General features: G+C 45.5%; 2 protein-coding genes across 4 annotated transcripts in view; both read right to left on the reverse strand.

The window, feature by feature from the left end:
* LOC309328072 (la-related protein 6-like) overlaps positions 1-1,045 on the reverse strand; it is a 31,604-nt gene extending 30,559 nt beyond the window's left edge. For both annotated transcript variants that reach the window (XM_081837975.1, XM_081837973.1), the window contains exon 1: positions 951-1,045. The gene's annotated coding sequence lies outside the window, so the exon portion shown is untranslated. The remainder of the gene's footprint in view (positions 1-950) is intronic.
* Positions 1,006-15,814, reverse strand: GOSR2 (golgi SNAP receptor complex member 2). Of its 2 annotated transcripts, XM_081838284.1 has the most exons (6): positions 15,687-15,814; positions 9,786-9,850; positions 7,397-7,505; positions 5,911-6,043; positions 5,319-5,459; positions 1,006-1,724 (listed from the first exon to the last, which is right to left on the reverse strand). In XM_081838284.1, the coding sequence occupies exons 1-6, from the start codon at positions 15,713-15,715 to the stop codon at positions 1,563-1,565; spliced, it is 639 nt and encodes a 212-aa protein (XP_081694410.1). In that variant the 5' UTR covers positions 15,716-15,814; the 3' UTR covers positions 1,006-1,562. The 2 variants fall into 2 exon arrangements, with proteins under 2 accessions (XP_081694410.1, XP_081694411.1); XM_081838285.1 differs by lacking the exon at positions 5,319-5,459.
* Between the last annotated feature and the right edge of the window lie 6,992 nt (positions 15,815-22,806).

Genomic DNA, 22,806 nt, shown 5'->3' on the forward strand with positions numbered 1-22,806 from the left:
AGCACGTCAAAATGCAAGTAGATAAATAGGTACCACGCTGGTGGGAAGGTAAACGGCGTTTCTGTGTGCTGCTCTGGTTCGCCAGAAGCAGATACTGGCCACATGACCCAGAAGCTGTACGCCGGCTCCCTCGGCCAATAAAGTGAGATGAGCACCGCAACCCCAGAGTCGGTTACGACTGTACCTAATGGTCGGGAGTCCCTTTACCTTTACTTTACCTATAAGCAGACAGAGTACTACTGCCCAGCTTCCATTTTTTGCCTTTTCCTGTTGCACAAAGAAACAAAAGCATTCATGAGAAACATTCCTTTTTAACCAGGCCTTTGGTTGATCTGATTTACATCCTATGCCCCTCTAATATGTGGTTTTTGGGGGCAGCTACTGAGTTGTTGTTTTTATTATGTATTTTGTGGTTTTATATCTTGATTCTATTCTGTTAACTACCCTGAGTATAGGGCGGTATGTAAATTTAATAAAAATAAAATAAAATGAGATATTTGGAGATGGGGGCAGCTTACAATATGAGTCAGCCAATCATGTTCAACAGAATTTATGGCATTGCCATCGTAATCTCGAGAGTCATTAAAGCCAGGCTTCATCTTTGTAAGCCTCCACTTGTACCCATGAAGACTAGAAACTTTTAAAATTAAAAACTGAGACTCTCATATCCTTTGCTGTTGGTGCAGGGTACTTGCTACAGCCTATTATTTGTGAACTGACCCAATGGCCCCGATTGTGATAAAACCTTATTTTATAAGTGCCTTTTGCAAGTATATTTGCAAATATATTATACTTCCAATGGCAGCCAGGATGTCCCCGTAGAAACGTACCTACTAAGTCGGCAGTTCTGCCCCAAACATTTTGCACCAAGAGCTAGCTTCTGCAAAGTGGAGGGTGACCGCTGCCATCCATTACCCTGAATATTTTACTATTGTTCAAAAATGAGTTACCTTGCTGTCTAGCCTTCAGGATCTGCTTATTCTAAATAAGAGGCAGGCACACAGCTTCCAAAAAAGAAGATCTTTTTGGCCCATGAAGATTTCTACTTGTTTTAGCCATGGCAGGACAACACTCTCCTTGCATCCTGGGACTATATAAAGGTAAAATAAATCAAAACCGCTCAGCTGACCACAACGTTCATGTATGTAACCTGGTTCGTAAGAACACCAAGTGGGTCTGCAGTTCCACGGACTGCACAGTCGTGCAGTATTCTTAGGTTCCGTCACGATTGCACAGGGGTTCTGTGACCACATGAATGTGCACCGCTCCTGTGAGCAGCACATGACAACCGCATGCCAATGTTCGCTGAGCCTGCGTGGGGCACAGAGAGACAGCCCACCACCTGGCTGAAGAATTACATCGCGTCTCGGCACCGTGTGGCTTTGTAGGAACCCCTTCAGTACCAAGCGCCTGAGTCCACGTAAGCTGAATCTGAGCCATCTCATGATGCCGTAAGGAGAGTACATGACCAGTCCAGAAGGCAGGAGGTTCGCCATTACGTTGGGAGTCTATGAAGAAAGGCAGTCAGTCCATCACAGTCCACTGAGAAGTTCTCTTGCCGCTCACGTCAGGTACTGCACCACGAGGAACATGAGCACGCAGGTCACAACCATGCCTCCGATCATGAAGTACTTATCCTGGAAGGCACGTTTCTCAGTGAGGCGCATGACTGTGTTGGATAAGCCGAGCATGTTTACAACATCCAGGATTTTCTTCTGGGTGCCCTGAAGGTGAGAGAGAGAGAGAGAGATGCGGCAACGTTAGGGAAACGAACAGGCAGACTCTCTGAATGGCTTCGGCATCTTCCACAGTCAGATGTTGTTTACTAAGAATCACAGAATTGTAGAGTTGGAAGGGTCCCACACGGTCATCTAGTCCAACCCCCTGCAATGCAGGAATCTCAGCTAAAGCATCCGTGACAGGTTGCCATCCAAGCAGAATGAGCTTTTACAGAACAAGGACTTGCTTTCCACTTCCCTCTGAATTGCAGGGCCCACTCCACCTTCCCATCTCCTTTCCTCTGCCTCCATCCTTCCCTGCTGATCTTCTGTTGTCAGAAGTTGGTTAGGTTTCCCATGCCATCCCAAAACCATACTTTCAACACTTAATTTTTTTTTGGGGGGGGAGGGGGAATATGGAACCCTCTGTTTGATTTAGCAGTTTCCTATCCAGCGACACTTCATTTTAGACAAATAGACATACTGTGGTTTTTTTTTAAAAAAATGGCAGCACCAGTGCTCTCACAAAGCATCTTAGGCCAGGTAGCAACAGGGTTGTGGGTCATGGCCCATGTGCTGGAAGGTCAGTGCTAGAGAGGCACAGCTCTCACCAGGAAAGCACAACCTGTCCCATGGCTATCACCCACCTGCTTTTCCATGCAGGTTTTACCTGTGCTCCGATAAGACCAGGAAGCAGGAGGACCAGTCTTCTACCAATCAGAATCAGCACAGTAACACACAAATAAAGGTATATGGCCCCTCCCTCCATCAGGAATCAGAAATCACAGGTAGGCCAGGGGGATATGGAAGAAAAAGCCACAGTGGAGAACACCTTTTTTAAAAAAGAAAAATTTGGTGGCCAAATTCCATATACAGTGATACCTTGGTTCTTGAACGTAATCTGTTTCGGAAGCCTGTTCAGCTTCCGAAACGTTTGAAAACCAAGGCGCGGCTTCCCATTAGTTGCAAGAGCTTCTTGCACTCAGCGGAAGCCGCATTGCACCTTCAGGTTCTGAAAAATATTAGAGAACGGAAGCATTTACTTTCAGGCTTTTGGCATTCGAGAACCGAAACATTCGAGAACAGAGCTGTTCAAGTTCCGAGGTACCACTGTATTTCACTTTTAAAATTGTGTTTGGTGAAGGCTTTCACTTCACTGAGGTCCTCCCTTAGGAAGCCAGAATTATGCTGCAGACTCATGTAACCCCAATGCTTCCTTTTCCACAGGGAATCTATCCTGGAGCAGTGCCACAATTGGTGTGATGGAAAAATCGGGAGTGGCTCCAAGAACAGCAGCAAAGGTGTGTCGTTGTGTAGGGGAACAGCGAGAGGAGAGCCAAGAAATGTGATACCTCTGTGTTGCCTACTGAGATGCAACTACACAAAGAATGAGAATCCTCACCCCAGAACTCTGAAAAGAAGCATTCCACATTTCCATCTAGGAATATTCAGCCTGTGAGCTTCCATCTAGGGAGAGCCATGTCAACATGCTCATCTGATCCGATGTGATTACTAACGGGATGCTAAAAGGCTACAGTTCATTTCCAGGATGACATCACTCCAAAATGAACATTCAAGCCTGCAAGGTCACATCCTGTAACGCCTTAAGAGGCGAGAGACTGCTGGAGTGGGTGTTTGGACAGCTGTGTTCCAAGTGGGGCCAGGGCAGCGCAGGGAAGCGGTTTCTCTAGCTTGGCAGGAATATCAGGGGTTGCCCGGTGGCTCAAGCCTACCACACCCAGCCTGCTTCTTGCAGAGGAAAAGGGCTGGGGTTGGAATAAAAACAGGCACGGGGTTCGGAAACGGCATTTACGTCAGCGGCTACCGAGGACACTTGAGCTTTTAACCTCTGCATGGCAGGGAGTGGCGGCTGGGGAGACAATAGCACCCGGCGTGGCTTAGGGACCCCAGAAGCTGCGTGCCATTGATAGTGGGGTGCCCAGAGAACAGGGCAGAGAGTTAGGAAGAAGACCCCGAGGGCAGAAAGTGATGGAGATGCAAGGAGGCAGAACGACTGGTTGAAGGGCGGAAGGAGACCAGAGCCAGCAATAGCTAGAGGAGGAGAAGGAGGGCAAACAGTGGAGTGAAGGAACAGTGGGCCAATGAGAAGAGGGAAGGTAGGGGAAACCTCATATGCAAATAGTCTTGCTCTTTTTAGGAACCGCTGGCATGGAGGATCCTGATTCAGGAAAAGGTTTTGGGTAGGATAGGCAACCTTCAGATTCTCTTTTAAGTCACAAGAAGCTGCCTTATACCAGGAACAAAGGAATTATCCAGCTTAGCCGTTTACTGTCTGCTTGCCCCATGGTCTCAGGAAGACCCTTTTAATAGGTGGAGCCAAGGCTCCTGAACCTGGGACCTTCTGCATGCAAAATATTTTCTCCACCACCCAGCTTTGCCCCCTCCCTGGACCGATACTCAGAGCTTCTTATCCAGGAGTAAATTTGCAAAACTCTGTCCAAATTTGCAGCAGGGCACAACGAAGCTACAAGAAAACCTGACAGGTTGAATTAATGCTACATTCGCAACATGTGGAATTTGGGTGTATCCAAAAGCCTTGAGTGCAGCTACAGCGGTGGCGGTTTCAAAAGGGGAAGATTGGTGTGGAGTTTGCCTCCTAGGATGAGTCATAAGGAAAGGGTTAAAATAGGTGGGATGTGATTGGCCAGTGAGAATGCAAGGGGGGAGTAAAAGTTAAGAGTGGAAGATTTTGAAAATTGAGATGAGTTGAGTTGAGTTGAGTTGAGGGTTGAGGTTGGGGAGCTGAAGAAGGAAGAGGGAGGAATAGGTAGTGGGTTGGTAGAGTTGTATTGTGAGAGAGTGAGAGGAATTGTTAGGTGGAGTCAGATAGATAGTTGGAATAATCAGTTTGGAGCTGTTAGGAACTAAGAATAAGAAACTGACAAAAGAACAATTACCGTATTTTTCGCTCTATAAGACGCACCAGACCACAAGACGCACCTAGTTTTTGGAGGAGGAAAACAAGAAAAAAAAAATCTGAATCTCAGAAGCCAGAACAGCTAGAGGGATCGCTGCGCAGTGAAAGCAGCAATCCCTCTTGCTGTTCTGGCTTCTGGGATAGCTGCGCAGCCTGCATTCGCTCCATAAGACGCACACACATTTCCCCTTACTTTTTAGGAGGGAAAAAGTGAGTCTTATAGAGCAAAAAATACGGTAACTGAAACCATAAGCTTGTTCCTGCATTTAAAAATAAACTTGATTATTTGTTTATGTTAACAACTGACTGGACTCTGTGTGTCCCCGTGAGATACGGGGTGGGGGCAGCGGAAAAAGAAATCGCAGTGGCGGCACAGGGTCAATAGACCGTCAAACATCCGGGGGTCTTGTGTGTGTGATCGCTACACTTGGCTTTGCCGTACCGGGGGGGGAAGGAACAACAGAGGAGTGACAGGGTGACCGAGGAGAAGTTGGAGAAGAGACACAGAGGGCGAGAATGAAAAGAACCTGCACCTGAGTTTTACACTTTTCAGAATTCTGGAAAGTTATTAGAATTAAAAGAGGGGGGAGAAGAAAAAGTGGGTGCCTACTCCCCATATACAAATATATTTTAAAAAGCTGGAGGTCCCATCCTATGCCCACCTTTAATGTCATTCTCTGATCCCTCAGGCCCTGCAGAATGCTGGTCCCGCTGCCAATGAGATCGTCCATGCCACGGTGAGCATTTTGGAGGGACTCGTTATGCTGCAAGGTTTCATCAATCGGAATGGTGGTGTCAGAATCCTGCAAAGGGGGAGGAGGGGAGGGAAGCATGTTGGTTATCTTTCCTTGGCACTCTGAACCCAGAAGGACAAGGGTGTCAACAAAAGCCCATGTTTGGGTTTTTTTTTTAAAAAAAAAGAATCAGCATTATTCTGCAGCAGTCAAGTTCAAACTTTCTGTCCTTACATTTTCCACATAAGTGTGACTGCCACAAAATCGAGCTGCCGCTCCATGTGTCCTCAAAGACTAAGAAAACTCCCCATGTATTGCAAGAGAAGATTGGCAGTGATGGGAAAGGTGCCTCGTGTGAGTTTGGACATCGTTGCTGATCTCCTTAAGCGCTAAACCCCATGATTTCTCGCCACCCAAAAAAACCCCATTTGAGAACGGCAGCTGTTAAATAGATGAACATTGGGACACGGGAGGGAGTCGAATATTAGCACAAATCCACTGGTTTTACGGGAGGACATACGTTAGTGGTGAATGTTCGGGCCAGAAGCTCCTCCCGCTGCCTCTCTTGCTGCTCCCGTGCGTAACGTCGGTGCTGGAAGTTCCTCAACGCTGTCTGCAGGTGCTGGATGTCGTATTTCAGCTGGTCAACTCGTCTGAGAACGACAAGTCACAGAAAGGAGGAAGAAAGCCATGAGCTTTGATTTTCATGTAAATACAAGAACAACGTCTAGCTACAGTAACTTGTCCTATGGTACATTATTATTAACCTTCATATGCAGTACACAAGCAATACGTACAGTCGTACCTTGGAAGTAAAATGGAATCTGTTCGGGAAACCAAAGCACGGCATCTGATTGGCTACAGGAAGCTCCTGCAGCCAATCGGAAGCCACATCAGACGTTCGGGTCCCAAAGAACGTTCGCAAACCGGAACGCTCACTTCTGGGTTTGCAGCGTTCCACAGTCTAAAATGTCTCAGCACCAAGGCATTCGGGATCCAAGGTACAACTGTACATTTATTTATGCATTATCAATTCAAATATAGTCTCCACGGAGAATCTTGTTCTGTAGGTGGAATAAAAGTATCTTCAGTCTTATTTATAAAGGAAAAGAAAGGAAGCCAAGTCTCGCCAAAAGTGTCTCTCCTTGAAGTGCCTTTAATTACCCTTCTGTGGCAAGTGAAGCATTACGATAGAGCTACATTATTCCAAATATTATTTACCCAGATTTCAATGGGGATTTCTATGGGTTGTTTCCAGCATCAGGCTACTGTGAATCAGGTTGCTGATAATAGAGGGAAAAAACACACTAAATCTCTGCATTTAAGGCTATTGTTTACATCTGAGTCTAATGAGAATAAGGCAAGAACTGAATTGGGTGGAAGGGATTGCTGTGTAATTTTGGAAATAATAGGAAACAGCTTTTCCTAAAAGGAGCATGCTATCCTGCAACTCCACCAAGCATGAAAATATGAACTTATCACTCTGCAGCCTTTCCAGCAAGAGGAGAGATGCTAGTGTTTATTTTGGCTAGGCGAGTCCAGTGCCAGCGAAATATAATTTTAAGTGAGGCCTCCTGAAGATGAGCAGAGATTGTTCGTAGGGTTGGGTTGTGTCAAACTGATTGCCATGTATGACCTGCAATTATGATCCCCAAGTCTCTTTCCCATACCGCCCGAAGGCTTCCTGTATCAGCAGGTTTCTTTCCTTAAGAGCTCGATTTTAAGCTGCCTTCAAGTTCTTTTGGAAATCGGTGCAATTAAGAAAACATTCACAGGCATAAGAAAGAGAAAAGCCTGCCACATAGCCTGATTCGTTCGTAATAATAAATTTATTGCCCTGCACCTTCTATCCCATATGGAAGGCAGCAAGCAATGCAGTACCATCACAACAACAACAGCAACCACAACAACCACAACTTGCCCCAAGAACAGGTCAGAAGGCTGCACTAATATATGTCCCAAGACACAAGAAGTAGTTTGGGAGGACGAGGAAGAAGGAAACTCACAGCTTGGCGTTCTGCCGCTTGCTAGGAGGCTCCTTGTTACAAAAGATTTCCAACCGTTCCAAGTCGCTGAAGATCCTGTCTATTCGCGCCTGGATTTCGTTTTCCACCACTGAAAGAGGAGATGAGGGAGGAAAGGTAAGAAACATCAGGGCCAGATGGACACTCGCTGTTTTAACCAGCACAATGCCTTCTTGCCACGCTTTGCCACGCTGTGTGAAATGGGAGATTTCTACCAGAGAAAGTGGAAGGTGTTCATATTCCTAGTGCCACCCATCATGAAGCTAGGTGGAGAAGGTGCCCACCACAACCATCGGGCCAGGGAGTGTGAGGAATGCCCTGCCACTTCAGCATGTGGAAAACACTTTGCCATTCACCAGTAGCGGTATTGCAAACATTTGTTTTGAGTATTTTATGGAATGTGGAAAATAAAGCAACAAAACAAGGAACAAATCTCCTCTATTTAGGGCACGATGGGCAAATACACATAGATTTTGGTGGGGGGCAGGACATTTATATATATATATATATATATATATATATATATATATATATATATATATATATATGCTTTCGTAGATTTTCACGGGTACAGGAATGCAGGTTTTGGTGTCCTCGGGTGTCTTCCCGTGTAAAAGTTGGGGTGTCTAGGCGACGTTTCGACGAGGTCTCACTCGTCATCTTCAGGCTGGTGCTTTCGGCTTCTTGTTACTGGAACAGAGCAGGATCTCAGTGTTTGAGTTCCTATAAATACTGTAGAGGGGGTGTGGTGTATAGCCTCCAATGTTCTGGGCAGAGAGGAAGTTCCCAGGCTAGTGTGCCTTTTCTTCTTTTGTTCCTTAATTACTTGAGAGATATCTTGAGTGATTTCTTGAGTGATATCCTGAGTACCACTTAGGTGGGTCATTAGGTGTGGATTAGTTGTTAAAGTCTTTGTGTCTTGACCTCTTGAACTTTATATATAGCCAGAGATTCATGCTGTCCAAATTTCTGCTGCTGTTGGCAGCAAATATTCTTGCTGCCAACATATGAGATGTATGTGTGAGAAATAACCACCTGTGGGTTCTTTTTTCGCTGCAGGATTCTGATACTGTGTATAATCTTCTCGGAAATTACAACTGTCCAAAAGTTTCTTAGGTAGGCAGCGGTATCCAAATTGTTCAAGTGCCCGAGTCACCTTTGTGTTACTGACTACTGCTACCAGAGGACGCTTTATCAAGCCTTTAAATTTACATTTTAATTCCCTCTTTGGACACATAAACCAAGATAATAAAGAAAGCTCTGCTAAAAAAGCTGCTATAATTATTATTATTATTAATAATAATAATAATAATAATAATAATAATAATAATAACAACTCTCCTGTATGTTTTCCACAATCCTGATAAAAAGTTAGCCAGAATCTTTGCATTTTAGAGCACTATCACCAAAGTTGATTATAAAATTACAGAACTGGAAGGCACCACAACAGACAGATAGTTCAAGCCCCTGCCATACAGGAATCTTTTGCCCAACATGGGGTTCAAACCTCTCCAACAATTTGGGCCAGCCTGTAGGGGCACGTGAGAGAGCCGTACAGGGGTCATGTACTCACTGTAGTATATTTCAGTGTGGTTTCTCTCAAGTTTGTTGGACTCCAACTCCCATCAGCCCCAGCCAGGATGGCCAATGATAAAGGAGCTGTGGTCCAATAACATCTGGAGGGCCACATGTTACCCACCCTAGTCATAGAAGAATGCTTCTTCTAAAATGTGACCTGCCAGCCACATCTCTTTTTTTGCAATTATTTGTATGTTGAAGTGCCTTTCCAAAAGGAAATTTACCCCACTGGGCTAATGAGGATATAAAAAATCTACCACCCACGGCTTTCCCCATATCCTACCCTTCACTCAGTACAGTGGTTCCTCGGGCCAAGAACTTAATTCGTTCCGGAGGTCCATTCTTAACCTGAAACTGTTCTTAACCTGAAGCACCACTTTAGCTAATGGGGCCTCCCACTCCTGCCGCGCCGCCACCACACAATTTCTGTTCTCATCCTGAAGCAAAGTTCTTAACCCGAGGTACTATTTCTGGGTTAGCAGAGTCTGTAACCTGAAGCGTCTGTAACCCGAGGTACCACTGTACAGCAAAATGGAATCAGAGAATTGTAAGTCAGAAGGGACCCAGAAGGTCATCTATTTCAACCCCCTGCAACGCAGGAATCCCACCCACAGCTGTCCCTGGGTGGGCTTGAACTTCCAACCTTCTGGCTAACAGCCATTGGCACAGACCCATTACACCACCTAAAGGTCAAAACATATTAATGGTTTCAATAGGACACATATTGGAAACACAGGTCAGGGAGCACTGGCCAAGCCAACGGTGAGGTTACCCTCTTCTATTAATTACTCACAGTGGACTGACTGCTTGTCTGATGTCTCGAGGCGGCCCATGTATGACTGGACCTCATGGACCTGCCTGTTGAAAAGAAGAAAAGCTCTAGTCAGGCACAAGGTTTCCGGCAGAAAAGGAGGATTTCCCAAGAAGGCAAACACACGGCAGAAATGAACCATCAGTGCTCAGAGCAATCAGAATATTGAAGTAAAACCCTTGGTATAACAGTAAAAATACTGTGCAAGTCAAGGGTAGCCAACCTGATGTTCTCCACATGTTGCGGGACTACAACTCCCATCATCCCTGACAGTGCAGGCTGGAGCTGATGGGAGTCCAATAACATCCACAGCCACAAGGTACTATGATGGCCATCCTGGCAGTATGTAATCTCATACTTTGCAGAACAGATTTCCTTAACATTTCTCATATACAGTGGTACCTTGGTTCTCGAACGTAATCCGTTCCAGAAGTCCGTTTGACTTCCGAAACGTTCGAAAACCAAGGCGTGGCTTCCGGTTGGCACAGACGCCCCAGAAACCCTAGCTGACAACCGCATCGGACATTTGGCTTCTGAAAAACGGTTGAAAACTGGAAAACTTACGTCTGGGTTTTTGGCATTCGGGAGCCGAAATGTTTGAATACCAAGGCGCTCGAGAACCAAGGTTTCATTGTATTCTCTGAAATATTTACAAGGCAACAAGGACACAGGCAAAAGCAGAAATACAAAAAGCAATCTGCCTCATCACTTGTGGCAAGACTTGCCTCCAGGTGACCAGAGAGGGAATATTTGCAAAAGATGGCACTTCTCTTCTTACGGCAGAAATGACTGGCATGGGTGTGGGGGAATGGTTTTGGTTTTTTTAAAGGCCACAAATTTATGCAGTCTTGCTGACAATGCGGGGTTCGCATGAACTTCTTTCCATTTTTAGAAATGCACTGCTTCAAAAATTAGGTTGCAACGTAACAAACTGATAAAATATCTGTCAAATCAGTCAATTGGAAAGGCTATAATACCAGTCCAACCTAAAATCAAATCTGTAATTAGCTATTTTCAGGTGACTATCTTTGGGGAAGCATCTATATTTGTGGACACGAGCATGCTGAGAATTTAATATGCTAACCATTCTATACCATCATTCTGCTCCCCCCCCAAAAAAAATCTGAACAGAATCTTACACCTTTGAATTGTCTTAATATATTTACAAGAATTAAATTGAAGATAACTTCAAACAAATTCAAAGTCTGACTTGGAAATTAACATTTTAAAACACATTCAATGTGTTTTATTGACTCCCCCCGCGCGCCCGAATATTTCAGTTCAACCATATTTTGGCTATTGGAAAAATATCTGAAATATTTATGTAGCATGTAAAATTAACACAGCCTATTTTGACCTTCTTTTCTATGTGTTCGTCAAATAAATATGCTATATGAATGAAACCTCAATGTATTTAAGGCAGTAGAAAGTTTCCAGATGCATAGTTGGTTCAAAATCTCTTTCCATTGGCTAAAGGAGCATCCAAATTCTGAATGAACACTGTAGCACTTGAGCCACTCTATAAGCAAGAAAGTTAAAAGCTGGGATATCTCGCCATGATTATCTGGCATTTCTCTTTGGGACCTCCTCCAAAACAAAGAGTGGGAATGGCTCAGCCCTGCCAACTAGAAAACCTGTTTTGGAAACAGACTGAGGATATCAGGCCAGAGGCAGAGAAAAGGCAACAGGACGTGGGAGATCAGGTAGGGCAAGGAGGGGAAGAATGCTCTGCCCCACGGGCACCTCCTGGAAACGGATGCGTGGCAGAAAAATCACTTGAGCACACCAAGAGAATGACTAAAAGCAGGGGTCAATAAAGGGGGGGGGGAGAATGAGACTCAGCATCTGACAAAGAGAAGCAGCTCAGGTGTGCTAGAGTCTGATGGGCAAGACAGAAAGGCTGCAACACTAGCAATGCCACAGAGAGCCATTCGCTTTGCAAGCACCTTCTTGGAAATCATCCCAGCCAACTATCACTAGAGCCTAGAAGGGATCAAGGACTGATTCAGGGGAAGCCCCAGTTGCTGGATGTCAACTCCCATCAGCCCCAGTCAGCATGGCCAATGGTCAGGGGTGCTGAGAGTCCAATGACGTCAACATCTGGAGAGCACCCACTTGGCTACCCCTGGATCTGTTGGTTTCTGCTGGTTTGGGACAGAGAATTGAATGAGATGGCCTTCAGTCCAACTCTTTATGATTTACTCAACTATCTTTAGCTCATTTTCATTTTAGTCAACACAAACAGGCTCCACCAGGTGAGGAAACAAGCATGACAACAGCTTCAGCAACCTCTGAAGTCTCCACAACCTTGCTTAATGTTTTAACGTTTGGAAGGTTTTCAAGAACATGCCAACTCAACATCTGAGCACATGCCAAAACTGAGCACATGGTATGTCCATGACTAGCTCTGGACATTTTTTTAAAAAGAAAAACACCATAAGGGCATGTAATGTTCTTTTCATCAGATTGTCAAGGTGTATGGTTTTTAAAGCTTTAAAGATTAAACAGTGTAAGATGCAGGAATGTAGGACTTGGCTACAAAGTTCAGTGCTAGACTATAGAAACAGGGTGGAACTGCACTCGCCAACATGGTGCCCATGGGCATAACGGCACCCTTGAGGTCTTCCCCTGGCACTCACCCTGAACACCCCACTTTGTCATGAAGTGCCATGGGTTGTTATCTCCCCCAACCCACTGAAAACTACAGAGTTGTAAAAGAAGAAGATGGAAGAGTAATGCTCTTTCCTACTTCCTCTTTCAGCATGATATATAGTTTTCAAGCTCAGATCAGCAGCTTAACAGAATATAAAGTGTCTGAGGTAAAAGGGAACAAGAAGCAAGTAACCAAAGAGAGAAAGGGAATGGAGACAGAGAGGGAGAAGGCATATATTGCTGGCATCCACCTGCCTCAAGAGACAATGGAAGAATGCACCATCAGAGATGAAGTCAAACCATTGGAAAGATACAGCAGCTGCTGTGGCTGTACAGACCAACATGGGAGGGACATGTTTTATTGCAGCTGGGGCAGATGAAGACATCTGGTTTCGCTGTTACAGATTCACACACATAATGTTAGATCCAGTAAAATAGATCCTCTTGAAATTGAATACTTTTCTTATGAGTTCCCATCATTCCCCAATCATCATCAAATCCATCTCCACTGACCAAAATATAAAAGTCACATATCTGGTGCTTTCTAGCACCACCATGATACAACAGGGATTCAACATGCATATGTTCTTATAGATCCTCATATTTCTCCTGAAAATCACCACCAAGTGATAGGAGACTGTTTTATCCACAAATGTACTCGTGGTTTGTTGACGGTTTTAACATCCCAGGCAAAAGTCATGAAGATCCATGCCTTGGGTATGTGGTGGACAAACACCAGCTCTGTATTCATACTGTGTGTTGAACTACTTTTAGCTTTAATATAATGGTGGATTTTGCAGGATGCTGTGAATATCATGCAAATTCAAGAGGAGCCATGTTAGTTCCACTGGTTCCAGCTTTTATCCAGACCCCTTGGAAGATCAAAGATTCTGTGTGTGCTTACTCAGTCTGGGGCGAGAAAGAGAAGCCGAAGAAGTGGTGCCCATGGCACTCTTACAAGATTCCAAATTTGCCCATGGGTTCAAAAATATTGGCAACCCATTATGGCAAAGAATCACTCTAGGATTAGAAGGGTGATGGCAAAGAAGAGTCTGTTTTAAAGAGGCACTGTGTTGAACACTCAGGATTTCGAAAATCTGAAAGCCATCCTTTCCACCCAGGCCAGAGTTGAGTTTGTCAGAAGACAGCTACTGCTCAAAGCCATACACAATACAAAAGGAATGTGTCTATGGCTGGGGGGAGGGGGTAATCCACTGTGACCCAGTGCCTAGAGAACAGAGTCTGGACCTTGTGTAGATTAAACTACACATGTAAATCTGGGGAATCAAAGTACAGCTCAATCTTAGATTTTAATGGCACAGCAATCGCTCTTAGTTTCAGTCTTGGTTGCCCAGTATCCAAATGGATGACCTTTGAGTTGTTACAAGGATGAACAAGATACAAGCGAGAAGCCCTCTGCACATTTCTTATCCCCATTTCTCTGAGTGTAGGACCCATACAACTCAATGAGAGTAGACAGGAATAAGATTACACAATAAACCAGTGTTTCCCAACCTTGGGCCTCCAGCTGTTTGTGGACTGCAATTCCCATCATCCCTGACCACTGGTCTTGCTAGCTAAGGTTGATGGGAGTTGTAGTCCAAAAACAGCTGGAGGCCCAAGGTTGGGAAACACTGCAGTAAACAATGGTAAGCAATCACCTGACTCCTGCTACCAGGTCTACTTACTCCCCTTCTCAGTTATGAAGTCTCTCATAGTAGGTGGGAGAAGGAAAGATTTCCAACAGCAGCCCTTGTGACAGTCACTAAGGTGGTGATCTCCCTTTTCTTCTACCCTCCAGAGCCCCAAGTGTATCCACAAATTTACTGGTGCTGATTTCAGGCACAAATAGTCCCTGTTTGTGAACCTCTGTCCTTGCCACCTGATGTTACCCTTTGGTGTCCCATATCAATGACTGTTTCCCCCCTTCTTCCCAACATGGATACTCAGCCTGCTTCCTAAGCTTCACGCTGCTTCTACCCCTACACAAAGAATCATCATCCTTATTCTTTCCTGTTCTCGCTTCCCTCTCAACATGCCCCCAATTATTTATCCCCATCCTGCTGTTCACAATCTCCCCCACCCAGGGCTGTGTTTTCAAAACTTCTTATTTCTGAATTGAAACTGGAGGCCTACCCAGTGGGATTTAGCTGCTGAACAAGATTACAATGATGAACCGCATTACGCTAAAAATTATGCCATCTGACCCAAAGGCTCTGTGGAACAGCATAGTGAGACAAACGTAACAAAATGGGGTGGGAATAATAATGCCCAGGACCTTTTTTCAGCCGGAACTCACCGGAACTGAGCTCCGTCACATCTCTGGTGTGTTCTGGCACCTCTGTGCGACAGAGATAGAGGGTGACATGGTGCTCGCGGTTACGCAGTGGAGGCAGCAGTTTATATTTTTTGCCGTGGCAGTGCGGCAAAACTTTTTTAGGTCCGCCCCCTAAAAAAATCTCAAGAACTACTGACCACTCTAGCTTTTGCTAGCAGGATAACTTTTTTGGTGGTGCAAACAGACGCACCCCCACCCACCCTACTTATCAAAAGTTTCTACCACTGCCTTTGCTATTCGGCCGAGAATCAGTGACGAAAGCGCCAAGGCTACCCCCCCCCCAATATAGCAGGCGATGTACTTCTAATAATAATAATAATAATAATAATGTATTATTTATACCCCGCCCATCTGGCTGGGTTTCAAACACTGTCAGGCAAATGGTTCAGAGATGTTGTGCAAAGATCTTTCAGTGGGTAGGTAGGCAGGCAGGCAGGCACCAGAACCAGGTTACACTTCCTTCAAACTGCCACAGACTTTTTACTTACGTGGCCTTCCACTCAGCCCCTCCTCCTTGATATAAATACATAGTACAGCAGGGCTGTTGCTACGATTCACATATACGAACGGGGGGGGGGGCATATAAATGCAGAGTATGAACTGGAATATTACAGCCCTCCGTCCCATTACCATGGCTACCACTCCCCTCCCCCACACCCACCCCACTGAAACCTCCCTCCACCCCACGGCTCTCCCTCGGTTTCCCCCCATTTATTGAAACACCTCCGCCCCGCCGCCGCCTTCCCTCCCGAGAACGAGGTACTCTGGTTATTAATAATAATAATTATTATTATTTTTATTTATACCCCGCCCTCCCCAGCCAAGGCCGGGCTCAGGGCCTATTACTATTATTATTATTACTACTACTGCAAGCTCCCGCCCCGCACACGCACTTGTTGGTCTGGTGGTAAAGCGCCTCCATGGCTGCCGCTCGGCTGACTGGGCTCCCACACAGCTCCCACTCTTTAACACGTCACCCGGTCCCTACACCGGCGCTTCCGGTTTCCGGCTTGCCGAAGGCCCCCGCCTGTGACGTCACCCGCTCGGCGCCGCCTGCCCCTGCCGGCGCCTGAGCAACGGGTGCAGAGAAAGGAGGCGGGGAGGCGGGGAGCGGGGCGGAGCTGGCGGAAGAGGCAGCCGGGATGATCTTTATCAAACCAAGTCGCTGCGCTTTCTAAGCCGGGGTTTTGGATTTAAGCTGCCTCCCCCATCACCACCACCACCACCACACACAGTTGATGTCAGTTTGCCATCATGCAGTACGTTTTTATATTTGCATGCACTGCAATTGACATATGCAGCTGAATAATAACATTAATGGCAAAGTCCATTTCCATCTCTCTCTCCCCGTTCTGCAAGAGTACAGAAGGCGAAAATAACCCTACCTGTCCTCAGTCTGCGGGAGATTTTGTTATTTTCACGCGCTGAAATGGACACGCGCAACTGAATAATAAAACAATAATAACAGTGGCACCGCTCTTTTCTCTCTTTTCCTCAAGTGTTGTTGTTGTTGTTTAGTCGTGTCCCGTTTAGTCGTGTCTGATTCTTCGTGACCCCCTGGACCAGAGCACGCCAGGCACTCCTGTCTTCCACTGCCTCCCGCAGTTTGGTCAAATTCATGCTGGTAGCCTCGAGAACACCGTCCAACCATCTCATCCTCTGTCGTCCCCTTCTCCTTGTGCCCTCCATCTTTCCCCACATCAGGGTCTTTTCCAGGGAGTCTTCTCATGAGGTGGCCAAAGTACTGGAGCCTCAGCTTCAGGATCTGTCCTTCCAGTGAGCACTCAGGGCTGATTTCCTTCAGAATGGATCGGTTTGATCCATTCAAAGCAACTCCTCCAACCCAGTTATGTTGCTGGAATGAAAATTGGAAAGAGGTGGGAGGGTGTAGTCTAACAAAAAGTTGCCATACACAAACTATTAATTCAGTTCAATTCTTCCGTCTATAATTCTTTTTGCATCTGGTATCGGGTTTGTGGGTCTCACGGTTCACTTCAACCTTCCTGAAGGTTGCTCACCACCCTTGCCCACCTTCCATTTAATTCGCTACTGTCATGATTCTTCTCAGCTCCCCCCGCCCCCCATGCCCACTCTCATGAAAGGGGAGAATTTCTGTGAAGCGCATTCATGCATTTAACAGAACCTCAAGGTTCTGATCCTTATTGTGGCAGGACCAGAAACAGCAATCGGAGATGTGGAGGGGAAAGATTTCTGACTTTCTTGAGGACACTAATTGATTGCCTGGATTGAGACAAACAGGAATGAAATAGAATTTCAAATCCAAAACTTTGCCCCACCTGTTGTGGGGTGTACATCCAGTGTGAATGACTATATTTTGCCTGAGTGAACAATTGTGCTCTTTCTGTGCTCTCTTTCCAAATCCCGCCCCTGGAAAGGCATTTGGTCTGGCTGGTGTTGCAAAATTCTGGACTACAAGAGGGACCTTTTGATCTGATGCAGCAAGGGAACTCTTACGTTGATGTTTACCTTATGAGAACTTAAAATGCTGGGTAATTTCTAAATACCTTCTTGGTATTATCTGAAGATAATTGCCTTTCAGGAAATTCATGGCATGACCTTCAACTGCTAATAGATTAAGGAGAAACGTGCCTCTAATTATTCAGCCACAGGTCAAACTGAGGACTTCGCAAATTTACAGGAAATTACCTTTCCACTAATATAACCAACTCCACATTCCTTGACCGTTGCTCCCACCTCCACCCACTTCTGTTCTCCCACCCCCAGCTGGGGCCTGTATGGCCCTTTAGGAGTTGAGGACTGATGCCCCCTGATTTTAAGTGATGTTCATGTAGGTTGGTCTTTCTCAAGCTCAGCTAACAATGGCACCTACAGTCCTGTCCCAGTAAATTAACTCTTCTTCTTTGGCGATCACTCGTGGCTGAGTAAGATTGTCTTCCATAAACATGGTTTTAACAATGAGTCCGTAAGTGAGTGTGGAGGCCAATTCTGAATCCACATGTCCTTCCACAGTGGGGACATGGCGAAGGTTGGCCAAGCATGCCTTCCTCTTAGCACGTTTCTCCCTTGTGTCCAGAGTTCAAACGTCTTCAAAGCCCATGACATCTTTGGTAAAGTCTGTTCTCCAGTTGGAGGACTCACAGGCAAGTGTTACCCAATTGTTGGTGTTTATACTACATCTTTTAAGATTTGCCTTGAGACAGTCTTTAAACCTCTTTTGTTGACCACCAGCATTATGCTTTCCATTTTTAAGTTTGAAATAGAGTAGTTGCTTTGAAACGCGATAATCAGGCATCCGCACAACATGAATTACCGGTAAGTATGGGTGCAATAACAGAGGACATTGAGGAGCTGCAACTAATATAGTCATATTAATGCACATGGATTACTGTTGGGGGTTTTTGTGTGTGTTGTTGTTTTTTTGCTGGCTGGTAAGCGCACTTTTATGCTGGCAGGCATATGCTGGAGGAGCGTGGATCATCTGGGATAGTCCTGGGGGTTGGGTACAGAGGGCAAGGGATCCCTAGACCTAACGCTCCCCCATCTTTGTTCTCGTATTGTGGAGCTGCCTTTTAAAAATCTTTAGGAATGCCAACAAGTGCAGAAGACGGTAACCAAAATAGTTAACTGGTACCGACCACCATGAACATCTCACTCCAGGGTTAAATATCTTCAGTGGCTCCCAGTTTGTTGTCAGACACCATTCAAATCTGCTGGTTTTGACCTCTAAGGAGCCCTCGACAGCCTGGGGCGAGTGTCTCTAAAAGCCTTTTCCCACATGAACCTGCCTGCCAATTAAGATAATCTTCAGAGGCCCTGCTCCAAGTGCTTCTGCTTCTGGGGTCAGGCAGGTGATTACCCGGCAGAAGGACTTTTTCTGACACGATGTCCAGTCGAAGGAGAGCCCTCTCTCCAGACGCATGTTCACCTGGCACCATCTGTTAGGCACAAGGCACCGAAGGAGGCAAAGTCTTGGGCGGACAGTGAGGAGGGGGCAGGCAATTGTGAGGGAGAGTTTGTGAGAGTGTTAAAGTGTTCCTCTTTGAAGGGGAACTATCTGAAAATCATTTACAGATGGTATCTAAATCTGAGCAGACTTGCTCAAATTTATAAGTCTGAATCAGAGAAGTGCTGGAGATGTAATGCTCAATCATAGAGCACAACATAAAGCAGAATCATAAAACTACCCCCAAACAATGAAAACCTAAAAGACAAGCAGCTAAATGCCAAGTGTAAAGCTTTTAACAGGCCTGGGGAAACAAGAAAGTCTTAACCTAGGGCTGGAAAGATTGTAATGTCAACAGCTGTTGAGCCTCTTTATGGAGGCGGGTATTCCGAATATGGGGTGCCACCACGGAAAAGGCCCACTCCTTCACAACTATAACACATCCAGGCCTGTATGAGTTAGTTATGGCGAGACAGAACAGCATCAGGGTGGTCGTGTGAACCAAGCCACCAACACGATCAGTTGTGCTTTCCCAGTGAGAGAGGTCAATTGATACTGCCTCTCTCGTTCTATATTTTGAAAACCGAATTTATTTGTTTGTTTAGTCCAGGTGCAGCTACCTGGTACATACATCTCGAGAAATGTGGATGGTTTGGGGGAAGGGGGAGACCAGTAAATTGGCTCAAATAGCCAGCACCCAGGAGCATGAAGGGGTGTGTTTAGCACACACACACAGAGAAAGCATTTTGTTTGAGGAAAAGCTGTTGTATTGTAAACAGGATAGAAAGAGATGGAGACAATCACTTAAGGCTTGTCTGCTGTGTCCTCAGGTCATTCCTGGGCAGGATCCTTGCCAGCAGCATCTGATGGCGAAAAGGCGATTGCACATTAGCAGATCTTGTTAACTCTGAGGGCAAAGGTTACAATTTCCTTGGTCTGACTGAGTGATTTGCAGATATACCGTGCAGTCAACAAAAGCAGGAGATGGCCTCTCTGTTGGTCCTCTGCAAGGGTGAGAGCTACCCCTTTTTTTGTTTGTGGCACAAATCCCTCACAACAGCCTTTCACCAATTCACCCCTCAAGCTTCAGAGGACATTTGCCTTCTCATCTTCTACGCTGCCCAGGACAGTAAAAAGCTGCAGCAAAGGAGCTTTTCATATCAGTCATTTTAAAGCATATATCAAAAGAGAATTGTTCATCAGAATGCACAATAATTGCCATGTTGGGTTGTGGAATCTGAGAGGGAACAAAAGATCCTGCAATCCAACCCTCTTCCCTTCTGGACTGAAAATACTGGGTCATAACATGCATGTTGACACACTCAGTTTCCAACTATTAATTTCTAATGTTGTGGCATGTCGAGCATAGTGCTGTAAAGTTGGAAGGGATCTAGTCCAGCCCTTCTGCAATGCAGGAATCTCAACTAAAACATTCCTGACAGGTGGACACCCAATCTCTGCTTAAAAACTCAGAGGAAGGAGAGCCCATTACCTCCTGAGGGAGTCTGTTCCACAATCAAACAGCTCTTACTGTCAGAAAGTTCTTCCTGAAGTTTAGTTGGAATCTCCTTTCTTGTAACTTGAAGCCATTGGTTTGAATCTTACCCCCCAGAAAAGGAGAAAACAAGCTAGCTCCATCTTCCATGTGAGATATTTGAAGATGGCCCTGGAGATATTTGAAGATGGCTGTTGTATCTTATCTCGGTCTCATCTTTTCCAGGCTAAACATACCCATCTCCTTCAACCGTTCCTCATAAGGCTCGTTTCCAGACCCTTGGTAATCTTGGTCACCCTCCACTACTGCACACGTTCCAGCTTGTCAGTCTCTTTCTTAAACTGTGGTGCCCAGAACTGGACACAGTACTCCTGATGAGGTCTGACCAAAGCAGAATAGAGTGGGACTATTACTTCCCTTGATATTGACACTATACTTCTGTTGATGCAGCCTAGAATAGCATTAGCTTTTTTTTGCTGCAGCATCACACTGTTGACTGATGTAAAGCTCGTGGTCTGCTAACAAGAACCATGAACCTGGCCTGGAAACATACAGGCAGGCAATACAAGATTTTAAACACCTGCATTGCATTTTGCTGGCAATCTGCCCCATCAACAGTTTGTTGGCAACATTTTCCACCTGTTGCAACTCTGAAAGAATGTCAACTCCCGTGAAGTGTTTCTAAAGAGCAGTTATAACTTTAGTGTTGTTGGTTTTTTTAATGATCCACTAGTTGCCTCCAAGCATTTAGGACAGGCACCCCCAACCTTCGGCCCTCCAGATGTTTTGGACTACAATTCCCATCATCCCTGACCACTGGTCCTGTTAGCTAGGGATCATGGGAGTTGTATGACAAAACATCTGGAGGGACGCAGGTTGGGGGTGCCTGATTTAGGAGATGCTGAAGTACTCAAAGCAGATGGAACAATGGCCCATCTTCAGACGTTCTCCAGATGTTTCCACCATCAGGCCAGTGGTAACCAGAGAGAGACAGACAGAGCATTCTGAGTGGAGGTGACTTGTATTAAGAATTCCCTCCCAAGAGAGACCTGCCTGGTAACTGCATTGCTACCTTTCCATGCCTGGCAAATATTTATTTTCTCCAAGGCTTTTCAATGTGTATTAATATATTTTTTGTCTTTTAACACACAGGTTGTTATATTCAATGTATATCTTTTACCATGCTTTAATAAGTATCCAGGAAGCTCTACTGAAATATGGTAAATAAATTACTATGTTGTTAAGAGAAGCCTTGGTGCCCTGTAGTTTATATTCAACTAACTTTTACTCAAAGCCGATGCACTGAAACAAACGGCTGTGCCTAGCCTAGGTCCATGAATGTCAGTGGATCTACTCTGAGTAAAAGTTTGTTGGAGACAACCCTGCAAGATGTGAAGCGGCCTTTATGCAACTGCCCTTTTTGGAATTTGATCCAGACACTCAGAAATGTCCCTTGTTTTACTAGCTATTCCTAAGCTGTCTAAGAAACATGCCTGTCCTTCTTAATACCAATAATTTTATAGTGGGTTGGGGGGTTTTTTTGAAAGCGAAGGAGTGCTGGGCCTGAGGGCACAGTGAAGGAATGAGGAATTTCAGTTAAGTGCTGGATGGATGCCTCCTCATTTGGTTGGTTGGTCCCCCTTCGGGCCACGATGGGGCCCGCCTGTCCGAACGTTGACAGATTCGCTCTTACACAAGCCAGAGCTCAGAAAAATGCCTCGAAGCCCTCAGAGGGGGAAGAGGAAAGCAAGACAAGTACCAGAGGCTCCCCCAACAAAAATGCTTACGAGTGACAGTCGGCTTATGAGATCCCAGTTCCACCCAAAAACTTTTTTCGATTTTCTGAAGAGGGCCCTCAGTTCTGAGGGAACCACTTCTCTGGGCAAATGAAAAAAAAAAAAAAGGCAATCTAGACACTTTCATTATTTTATGGTTCCCACATAGAAGGCCACTCAACCGGCTCCCCGAGTTTACAAAATGAGTTGCTTCTGCAGTCACGTTCAGCTGTCCTGATTTTATGTGCAAGGAACAGGAAGACCTTGTGAGGTAGGAATTTGCTAGGCACTCTTCCAATGGTGTGTGGGTGTCTTTTGTTGTTGTTGAAGTCACCACTATTCAGAGTTAATTTGACCGAATGCAACCATCTTGGTCTGGCACAAATTCTCTCCACCAACTAGTAATAGTCTCCCTTTTCTTCTTTGTACCATTCGTTTCGTGCAACTGCACTGGACTGTTGAAGAAGATCGGTTTCTATTTTGACATACTGCACTATTTGCTCTGCTCTAGAACAGGAATGGGGAACCAGATGCCTTTGGGATGTTGTTGGACTCCCAGTTTCCATCATTCTTCACCTTTGACTGCTGACTGAGGCTGATGGGAGTTGGAATCCAAAGTTTGGAGGACCACAGATGCAAAACAGTCTGCATCTGTTTGACTTTAGCTGCTTTGTTTTATTGTTGATGTGTTCACTGCCCTGGGAGGAAAAAAGGGTAAAGGGACCGCTGACCATTAGGTCCAGTCATGGCCGACTCTGGGGTTGCGGCGCTCATCTCGCTTTATTGGCTGAGGGATCTGGTGTACAGCTTCCGGGTCA

The sequence above is a fragment of the Podarcis erhardii genome (assembly GCF_964252035.2).
Source record: "Podarcis erhardii genome assembly, chromosome: 13".
NCBI lineage: Eukaryota > Metazoa > Chordata > Lepidosauria > Squamata > Lacertidae > Podarcis > Podarcis erhardii.

Bases quoted from the DNA above. Each gene is read 5' to 3' on its own strand.
- GOSR2 (XM_081838284.1), bottom strand. From the start codon at position 15,715: ATGGAGGCGCTTTACCACCAGACCAACAA. The intron at 9,851-15,686 runs GTGCGTGTGCGG...TCTTTTCAACAG, and splicing joins CTTTACCACCAGACCAACAA to GCAGGTCCATGAGGTCCAGT. The intron at 1,725-5,318 runs GTGGGCATAGGA...TCTCACCTTCAG, and splicing joins ATCAGAGAATGACATTAAAG to GGCACCCAGAAGAAAATCCT.